Consider the following 10999-nt stretch of genomic DNA (forward strand, 5'->3'; position numbering starts at 1 on the left):
TCAAGTGATTAACCTCCCTTCCCAGGACCTTTTATTGCACCGAACTCTTTTTATGGAATTTTTCATCTCCATGTTTCTAAGTGTGTAGATAAGCGGGTTGAGCATGGGGACAATAATTGTGTAGAAGAGCGTAAACACTGTATCTTCTGGTAATGTTGTGGCAGGTCTAATGTAAACAAAGATGACAGGTGCGAAAAAGAGGATCACGACTGCGATGTGGGAACTGCAGGTGGAAAGTGCTTTATGGCGGCTTTCTGCAGAATATGTGCGCACGTTATACAAAATCAAAATGCAGGAGGCCATCAAAACCACAAAGATCACCAGACCCATCAAGCCAGAATTGGCAATGACAAAAAAGCCAATTTTTGTGTGCAGGCTAGTTTCAACAAAGGATATACATCACAGAAATAGTGATCTATTTTATTGGGGCCACAGAAAGGTGAAACAATCGCAAGAAGAAAGAGACCAAGAGAATGAAGAAGTCCCCCTGCAGCTGATGCTATGAGAATTGAGTGACGTCTTTGCCTGTTCATGATGATGGCGTAGTGGAGAGGTTTGCAGACAGCCACATAGCGGTCATAGGCCATGCCTGTGAGGATGAAGACCTCAATCCCCCCAAAGAAGTGTGTCGTGAAAAGCTGTGTCATGCAGTTTTTGTAGGAAATGACCTTTTTCTCCATCAGTAAGTCAGTCATGAGTTTGGGTGTCACAGTGGAGGTGTAGAAGAGATCTGAGAGTGCCAGGCAGTTAAGGAAGAAGTACATGGGCTGGGTGATTAGCTGACTGCAAGTAATAGAAATCATGATGATCAAATTCCCCAACCAAATAGCCAGGTAACAGAATAAGAAAAATAAAAAGCAGAGGATCTGGACTTTCTTGTCCGTAGCAAGCCCCAAGAGAATAAATTCAGTAACATTATTTCTATCTTCCATGATCTGATGTTCAAGAAAGTTATCTGAAATGAAAAGCAATGAAACTAATCATTGATGAGAAAATGAAAACCTAATATCTACTTAAAATGGCACCAATGCCTTTTAAAGACAAGTTATTTTGAGACCCACTGAAATCATTTTCATTTAATACATACAACTCTTTTTGAATATCTAGTACTAATATTCTTCTAAGAGCTAAGAATACAGTGATAAATTAGACAAAGTCCCAGTTGTTATATAATTTAAATTATTTTGTGAGGAAGCAATGAATTATATTTGTCAAAAATAAAAAAAGAGTTAATCGTAATAGTGTTAAATAGGGTGACATATAAGGTGCTAATTTAGGGTGCAAAATAGAGGTAACTACAGAATTTGCTTGATTAAGTGGTTTCTAATGAAATCACAAAATTGGTGCAGGGTGTGTGGGTAGCTTTTACAGTGCTTGGTGCAGAGTCAATGTTCAATAAATATCAATTAAATAAAAAAAACTGGAAAGTGAACAATGTGCTATAATTTTGAAGGAATAATACAAGAAATCATCAATCATCCTTTAGTCCGGTAATTCATGATAAAACTGAAGAACAAATCATTTTCATGAGTGGACTCATAATCCTTTTTGACTTTTAAGAGGAGATAATTCCTTCATGTGAAATACTACATGAAACTTTCATACTTCTTAAACTTTATTTGTAACATCTCTAGGTTAATATATCTACAACTCTGCTTTTCCTATTTGTCTACATTTCTTTTGCAAGATTATCTCCCCTTTCAAAATAAATTAACATTCAGAAGTTATTTGAGTTACGTCTTATCAGACTGTAATTATAGTTGCCTAGTTTGGAAATAATACCCTGAGAAGCGGGCTCCTCTAATTCCAAAATAGTTCCCCAAACACAATACACTAAACAAGAGGTAGCCCTTCTCCCCTTCATTTCTTAGAGAATTCACCCGCACAATCTGCATGACTACATAAACGAGTCTCTTCAGTTCTCTGAAATGGAAGCAGTTATACCTGTATTCAGGGAACCATCAGGTAAATACACTATATAAGCAGGCAAAATACCTTGGTTTTCCTCCCATTCTGTTGCTTAATTGTTCATTCCCTAGGATCCCAAGCTCCCATTCATAAAATTAAAGCGATTAGATGATCTCTGAAGATCTCCCCAGATTGCAGTAATGTGTGACTTCCAATCCTCCATTAATTTGGAGAAGACATCTGTTTACCTCTCTCCTGCCGTCCCTCCTCTGCTTGATACATTGAGACTATAGAAAGTAACAAATACAGCGGCAGTTTCATCACAATTCCTCAGTTTGCTGTGCCTCAGTTTCCTTCTATGAAAATGTAGGTAAAGATAATATCTCTTTATTTGGTGATATTTTGAATAATCAGTTTCTAAATATGAAATTTCTTAAAGCAATATCTGGAAAGTACTATCTATTGAATAACTATTGGCCAACTTCAGCAATTACTAACAGCTTCCCTGATAGCTCCAGTGGTAAGAATCTGCTTGCTATGAAGGAGACCAGGGTTCAGTCCCTGGGTTGGGAAGATCTCCTGGAGAAGGGAATGGCTACACACTTTGATAAATATTTTTGCCTGGCAAATTCCATGGACAGAGGAGCCTGGTAGGCTACAGTCCATGGGGTCACAAAGAGTCAGATACAACTGAGCAAATAACACACACATGATTACTAACTATAATATCAAGGCCCCAGAGAAAATGTAAGTACACCATCTCAGGAATTGTATCTTGTACTATCCTTCCCTGAACAAGATAGGAAATATTATTAATATTAACATCAGAAACTTCAGAGATAGAGTCTTATTCAGCACACAGCTCTGATACTCAAACGCAAGAGTCTTCACCTCCTTAAATACTTTTTCCTTCTTCCTTAAAATAAGCATGTGGTGCCTAATTTACAGGATTACTGTGGAATGTAAATAAGCTTACATATACAGAACTTGATGCTCAAAAACATGTCAATTTCCCCTCCTTCCTCTTGGAACCCCCATAGTGATAAAAATTTAGGAGGTCCTCACACTATTCGAGTGGTAGGTGATTCTAGTAATTAAGGTTATGAGTTCTGGACCTACATAGAATGAGATACTGGCTCCAAAATTCACTTGGAGCATAATCACAGATAAAATATATAACCTCAGCTTCTTCATCTATAAAATGAATAATACTGTAATTAACTCTAAGATCTGCTGTAAAGATGTGATGAGTTCACTTATATAACAGCTTAGGAAAGAAACTGGTATATATTAAGATAAAACATTTAGTAAATATTCATTGTCATTGACATTATATTTGTCATGTCAATGGGTATATTGTATTATTCTTACTATACATTTTGAGTAGCTTATTTAAAATATGTAATATTGTAACATGGGATAAAATATGGATAAGACATAGCAGAGTTTCCCACTGTAAACAATCTGCTCTTTCTTACCTAAAGGCTGGGGTTGCTCACTTTGGGGAAACATCCTATCATTAAGCCAAATCTTTCTCTTTGGTCTGGGTTGAGCTGACTTCCCCACATTTCTGAAGATAAATGTACTGCTTATTTCAGCCAGTATTTTTGGTCTTCTTTCTTTTGAATTAATTAACCTTATCCAAATTAGACAGATGTTTATGTTCTCCTTTGATAATTTTTCTTCATCTCAACTAAACTTAGGAAAAAGAAATCTACCACTTAAATACTATCCATTCAAATAGCTTGTTTGAAAATTTCATCACACATTTTTGCTTCTGCATAATCTTAGAAGCATACTGGTGTTTTGATTTTATTTTTTTCTAAATATATCTTCAGTTCCTTCACTGCAATGCTGTCCACTTATCTGCTGGGCCAGTACATTCTTCTTCATATTAAACTTTTTTCCATAATGGAATCCAAAGGACTAATAATATGATTAAGTTTGTGAAATATGAAAAGACAAGTAAGTCTAGTAATATTCTGATAGCTGCTGAGAGACATGGCACTGATTACTTTAAGAGCTCATGTGCAAATCACAAGTCATGATAGTTGAAGCCAGGTTTTCCCAAATAGTAAAAATAGCATTTCAAAGTTTCTCAATTTTTCAAAGGTTAGTTAGAAGACTTAGATCATAAATACAATCAGAATGATTCAAATATTCATTTTAAGGAAAGTCACTATTATAATTAGGAATTGGATTTAACTTACCAGCTGCTTAACTCATCAGACAGATTGCTTATAAGATGAGGCTTCACACCTAACATAAAGTCAGAATTTTAAAAATTATCATTTCCATGCAGTAATCCATCTCTAATTGCATAAAATCTTACAAGAGAACTCATGAGTTCCACTGTTACAGATATGTTTGGTAAATGGAACTAATTTTGAGATTTTTTTTTAGCATGCAGTTTTTCCATTTCTAAAAAAATAAATGTGTCTCTGATATTTTACCTTTATCTCTATGAAAAAGTTACATATATTCATATATATGTGTACATATATACATGACATATTCTGCTTGATGTTAAATTGGCATTTAAAGAGAATTCTGACAAAATGTGTCATATAGAAAAGGTCTCAATCTCTGAAGATATAGAAAGTTCCCATCAGTATACTTTGCCAAAGATGTAAATCATAGCTTCAATTTCTCAATTTCTACCTAATAAATAAGTATTAGGTAAGCCAAAGCTCTTAATTGCATTTCCCTATTGCATCAACATCCAAAGCACTGAGATCAGACATGGGACACGGAGACTATGAGGAAATGGAGCATATAATGACTATGGACATGGAGAATATAATGCTCATTTGTCAGGACAGGGCAGAATCAGTTAGCTGAGGGAGATTGCAGTGAGCTGCCAAGGGAAATATTGAGAACCTTATGGCTAGAATTAAAAGTTCAGAGGGTAGACCCAGGATTTAAGACTTAATTTTTCCTGGGGAGAAAAAAAAATGAAGCTTGTTAGGGCACTATAATTTCTGGCTGATGCCTGGAAAAGACTCCTATGCTTTACCCCTATGCTTTTTTGGGGGGGGGGCGGCAGGGGGGAAGCTCACATGCCCCCATGGGCTCTCTTGCAGATGCACAGACAATTTCCCAATTTATCTTTGTAAGGCAAACTCCTTTCTAAAAAGATAGACTTTTTCTGATTGAATTTTCCATATGTGTATTGCAGAACATATATTTTAAAAAGAACTGTAACAAAAATAAAATGGTCTTATACATTTATTCATATAAAAATATTTGCTATCTCTTAATTCTAAAAGGTCTGAGTTGGACAAAGCTTACTATGGAGAAAGCATTTATTGTTGTTTAGTCGCTAAGTTATGTCCCACTGTTTTGCAAACCCACAGAATGTAGCCTGCCAGACTCCTCTGTCCATGGAATTTTCCAGCAAGAATATTGGAGTGGGCTTCCGTTTCCTTCTCCAGGGGAACTTCTTGACCCCGGGATCAAACTCACGTCTCCCGCACTGGCAGGCAGGTTCTTTACCACAGAGCCGCCAGGGAAGCCCTAGAGAACGTATTTAGTGGGGAACAAAACAGCCTCTGTCCTCAGCGAGGCCGGAGGCCAAGGAAAGAGACAGACAATGAAACAAACAAGAAAGCAAGCAAATGTATGATCACAATAGTATATTTTAAGTAAACGAATAGGAAGTTGTGGGTCATTTCTTTTTAATCTATAGACGTTTTAATCTATAGAAGTTTTAGGCAAGTGGAAATCTTGGACATTTTTATGTTATACAGATATTTATTCCTTATTCATTTCATTTCCTTCAGTCGCTCAGTCGTGTCCGACTCTTTGTGACCCCATGAACTACAGCATGCCAGGCCTCCCTGTCCATCACCAACTCCTGGAGTTCACTCAGACTCATGTCCATCGAGTCAGTGATGCCATCCAACCATCTCATCCTTGTCGTCCCCTTCTCCTCCTTCCCCTAATCCCTCCCAGCATCAGAGTCTTTTCCAGTGAGTTAACTCTTCGAATGAGTTGCCTCTTAAATTTTACTTTATGTAATTTCATAAGACAATTGCATTTTCTCATTCATTTTTTACCTGAAAATGTAGTATTTATATTTGTTGAAAAGTTGAAATCATGTGACTGAATTCATCTTTTAAAAAATTTACTTCATCTTTATTGTTTATCTGAAAGCTTCTAAGATCTTTTCATATACCATTGAATTTTTTTAAACAGTCAGTGGGTATCTGTGAATGGATCTATTTCTATAGTTTCTTTAAAGTTTACCATTTTTTAAAGGATACATTTTAAAAGAAAATATATTTGAATTTTTATGCAAATGAATGGACACGTCAAAGATTCTATTGAATTTATTATTAATATTTAATGTAGAAATGAGTAAGATGTTACCATCAGTTCAGGCAATAGTTCACCATACATTTATCATCAGTAAGGGGTGCTAAAATGAATTTATAAGCTGATACAAAACTAGTCAAATATCCAAAGGGCTATCCTTAATTGCATTTCACCTGACACAATTTGAATTGCTATGGCCAGACATTGTTGACATTGATATTATTTTGTGTGAGTCAGCTTCTCTATTTTGAGTTGTAAAATGTCTTAGCCAAAAATAATGAAAGATAGATAATAACCTGAATGCAAGAACTAGTAAGGTCACTCACTAAATTACAAAGAATCTCACTGTGGTTTCTTGATATTATATGTGCTATTAATGATCCAACTGAAGAGAGAAATATGGCTGATGCTCCTGAGAAGCTGAGAAGGGAGGAGATCACAGTGCAAAAGTGGAGGCGTTAAATCATAATTCCCTGACTGATATTGACAATGAAGTGTTTGCTTGCTTATCTTATTAAACTGTAGTTTATTTACAATGTTGTCTTGGTTTCGGGTATATAGTCATGTGATTCAGTTCATATATATGTGTGTTCATATGTATGCATGTTTTCCATTGCAGATTACTTTTCATTGTAGGTTATTACAAGATATTGAGTATAGTTTCCTGTGCTGTACAATAGATCATTGTTGCTTATCTATTTTATATTTGGTAGCCTGTATCTGTTAATCCCTAACTTCCAATTTATCCCTCCCTTCCCCTTTTCCTTTTGGTAACCATAAGTTTGTTTTCTGTGTCTGTGAGTCTTTTTCTGTTTTGTAAATAAGTCCATCTGCGTATTTTTTTTTTTCTCTTAGAATCCACATAAAGTGATTGCATTTATTTGTTTTTCTCTGTCTGACTTATTAGTTAGTAAGATAATTTTTTGGTCCACCCATGTTGCTGCAGACTCCAAGTATTTTAATAATCTACATTCACAACTTTTGTTCCAAGAATGAAAATAAAACAAGAACATTTGTGTTAATTTTTGAAGTTTTATTTATGTTTGGAGGATAGGGCTTCTGAAGCAGAGGGAAACTTTGAGGGCTGGCTGGTCTTCTTATTAAAGACCCTGCTTATTTCACACCAGAAAGTGATCGTTCACTTTCCTGCTCTGTTATGTCCTCTGACCTGTATACTGTGCATGCCCTCTCCAGGAGTTTTCAGACAGCTGTCAAGAGCTAGGTTTAAAACAACAACAAGCAAATATGTTAGGATCTTCCTATAAGAATTTCTAGCACATCATATTTTTAGGTTTATTTGTTGGGCATTTTAAACTTAGTCATAGAACAATGCTATTTTTCTTTTTTATATTATGAATCCATTTTAAGAATTCTCAACATTGACAACTCATTTTTACCTAACCTGGCTCTCTCTACAACTTGAAAACAAATTCCCATGCAAGTACATCATCGACAAAATTTTTAAAAGACTTTTGAGATTCTACCCATTCCTAATCAGTTATCTAGTGGCCTGATCTTGCTCATAGTCATTTCTGACATTGGGCAAAGGTGCTCCAGGATGACTTTCAATTTACAGGACCAACTGCCATTAGCTTGAACAGTGCCAAAGATGTGACCATTGACTGTAAGTGATGTTCTCCACCTGCCCACTCTAAGAAAAAAGGAACTTCACCAGTAACAGGTGCCCATTGCACACCATGCTGTGCTTAGTCACTCAGTCATGTCCTACTCTTTGTGACCCCCTGGACTGCAGCCTGCCGGGTACCTCTCTCCATGGGGATTCTCCAGGCAAGAATACTGGAACAGATTGTCATGCGCTCCTCCAAGGGATCTTCCCAACCCAGGGATTGAACCCAAACCCCCCCACATTGCAGGTGGATTCTTTACTGTCTGAGCCACCAGGGAAGCCTAGTAATAGGAGTGTGACATTAATATGGGCCCCGTTCTCACACTGTCACTCCTCCAAAGGAAAGTTATTATCAGAATGGTTACATTTCTGATGCATAACGGGAGACTGGGCAATAAAATAGCTCATATGTATTGAGCACTTACTGTGTGACTAAGCAGTGTTTCAGTCCTGCCCATATCCTCACTAGACTGTGTGCTGGGCTATTATTATCACTTGATGGATGGTTTGTTGAGCATATGTCCCAGTCCTTATAGTTAGTAAGCAATTCTGGGTCTAGAACACATGCCCATAACAAATATACACGATCAGGCACTGGAATTAGCCAGAGTTGCAGTTCACATTTACACTGACAGAGTTGGGAGAGACAGTTTCTTTGAACAAAAGAAAAGAGACTGATGTAGGGCTTAGATAAGAGTACTGGTGTTGGACATATGAGAAGCTCCAGATCACCACTGGCTACGAAATTATCAGAGTAGAAAGCGATATTTTTAAGAAATATATTTGCAGGTCCAAAATTTGGTCTTTTAGAATATTCTTTAAATGATGCAAGTAAAATGTTGGAATTATCTTCTAAATCATTCCTACCCAGAATTGGCTTTATTGAATAAAGTCACATACAAGAATGGACTCTATGGTTCTCAGTGTTGATTTGTATTACATGGTGCCTTTGATAGTCTACTGCTAAATGTCTAAACTGATTATACAGCCAAAAGATCAGAGGGGAAGAGGAGATATAAATAAGAAAACAAGAAAACTAGAAAAGAGCACAGCAGAGAGTCTGGATAAATCCAGGCAGTTGTAAGCTTTTGCTCATACTTAAATCTATATATTGCTAAAACAAAATGAAACAGAAAAGCATATAAGGCAAGCGTTGTACATTTTAAAGTCTTCAGAGTAGAAAATTCATATATTCAACAAGTTCAGCAGTGAAAATCAGAGGTATCTTTTAGTTCATTTCCTTTCTTACTGCAATATGGCACAAGAGTTTCTTTATGGCATTCTTCATCTCCAGGTTTCTCAGCGTGTAGATTAGAGGATTGAGCATGGGAGCAATGATAGTATAAAAAAGAGCAAACACTTTGTCTTCTGGTAAAGTAGTTGCTGGTCGAATGTAAATGAAGAATAAAGGAGCAAAAAAGAGAACCACTACAGTGATGTGGGAACTGCAGGTGGAGAGAGCTCTGCGGCGATTCTCCACAGAGTAGGACCTGACAGAGTACCAGATCACAGCGTAGGATATCAACAAGACCACAAACGTCACCAGGCCCATGAGGCCCGAATTGGCGATGACAAGGAGACCGATTCTGGCGGCGTCAGTGCAGGCCAGTTTCAGCAATGGATACACATCGCAGAAGTAATGGTCTATTTCGTTGGGGCCACAGTAGGGTACAAAGATGGCCAGGAGAAACTGACCAAAGGAATGCAGGAACCCCCCAGTGCAGGAAGCAGCGATCATGGCCACGCACTTCTGTCTGGTCATGATCAGAGTGTACTGCAGAGGCTTGCAGATGGCCACATAGCGGTCATAGGCCATCCCCGTGAGGATGAAGACCTCGATCCCCCCAAAGAAGTGCATGGTGAAGAGCTGTGTCATGCAGCCGTTGTAGGATATGGTCTTCTTTGCTGCCAGCAAGTCAGTGATCAACTTGGGGGTCACAGTGGAGGTGTAACAAAGATCTGCCAGGGAGAGGTAACTCAGAAAGAAATACATGGGCCGCTTCATAAGTTGACTGGAGGCGATAGAAATCATGACAAGTAGGTTTCCAATCAGAATTGCAACGTAACAAAGTAAGAACAGTGAAAAACAGAGAATTTCAATTTCCTTTTTCTGAGAAAGTCCTAGGAGAATAAATTCTGTGATGTTATTCCTGTTTTCCATGACTCAGAGCAGTGTGTAGCCACCTGAAATTAGTTATCAGTCTTTATGTAAATATGATGATGTATATTATTCCTTGTCATGGGCATTTTAAAATGGAAAGTATTCAAACCTTGAAGAAAAAGATTTGATTTTTATTTTGAAATGCTTTCCTTGCATTGTTTTTGTTCTTCTGGAAAATATTAATTCTTGATAAAACAACTTTGATACCTGATTTAAATATGCTGTAGAATGCAGCATGTTTATGTAACTATTCTATTAGCATGTATTATCAACCATAACTGGACATTATGCCCTGGTAGAATTCAAGAAATGGTACTGTAGAAAAAAATCAGTCATCCCTTTCCTATTCTCACTATTTGTTATTGAGAAAATAGACACAAAAATGAAACTTTGAAAGAAAATAAAAAAGCACTTATATGTGGATACTGTTATATGTGAGAAATTTCCTTCCATCTATCCTAGGTGGAAATGTGATAAATAGAAGATAATCAACCAATCTGGACTCATGAGGTATATATACATGGCCAAAATCAGCTATATATCTGTTGTACCTAATTTACCAATATGATTAATTTACAAGTGTGCTTAATATACAGATAGAATAGTATATTTTATAGTCAAACAAAAGGATAACAAGCAAAGTATAATTACCTCTATTTTTTCAAAAAGTATCATCTCAAACTTTAAAAATATTTGTTTTTTACATTCAGTAGGGCATTTGAGGTTAATAGTATGTTTCTATACATCTGTGTCTCTTTTGCTGTCTCGCATACAGGGTTATCATTACCATATTGCTAAATTCCATATATATGCAGGGATGGTATGGGAAGGGAGGTGGGAGGGGGATTCAGGATTGGGAACACATGTACACCTGTGGCGGATTCATGTTGATTATGGCAAAACCAATACAGTATTGTAAAGTAATTAGCCTCCAATTAAAATAAATTAATTTAAATTAAAAAAATAGTAGGTTTCACTTGAATTTT

General features: G+C 36.6%; 1 protein-coding gene and 1 pseudogene across 1 annotated transcript; both read right to left on the reverse strand.

The window, feature by feature from the left end:
- On the reverse strand, positions 1-932 carry LOC138092255 (olfactory receptor 4P4-like; annotated as a pseudogene).
- Positions 933-9080: 8148 nt separating this feature from the next.
- On the reverse strand, positions 9081-10013 carry LOC138092892 (olfactory receptor 4P4-like). The gene has a single exon (XM_068988949.1). It carries the CDS (start codon positions 10011-10013, stop codon positions 9081-9083), a length of 933 nt encoding a protein of 310 aa, XP_068845050.1.
- Positions 10014-10999: the final 986 nt, after the last annotated feature.

This window comes from Capricornis sumatraensis, chromosome 16 (genome assembly GCF_032405125.1).
Source record: "Capricornis sumatraensis isolate serow.1 chromosome 16, serow.2, whole genome shotgun sequence".
NCBI lineage: Eukaryota > Metazoa > Chordata > Mammalia > Artiodactyla > Bovidae > Capricornis > Capricornis sumatraensis.

Bases quoted from the DNA above. Each gene is read 5' to 3' on its own strand.
- LOC138092892 (XM_068988949.1), bottom strand. From the start codon at position 10,013: ATGGAAAACAGGAATAACATCACAGAATTTATTCTCCTAGGACTTTCT.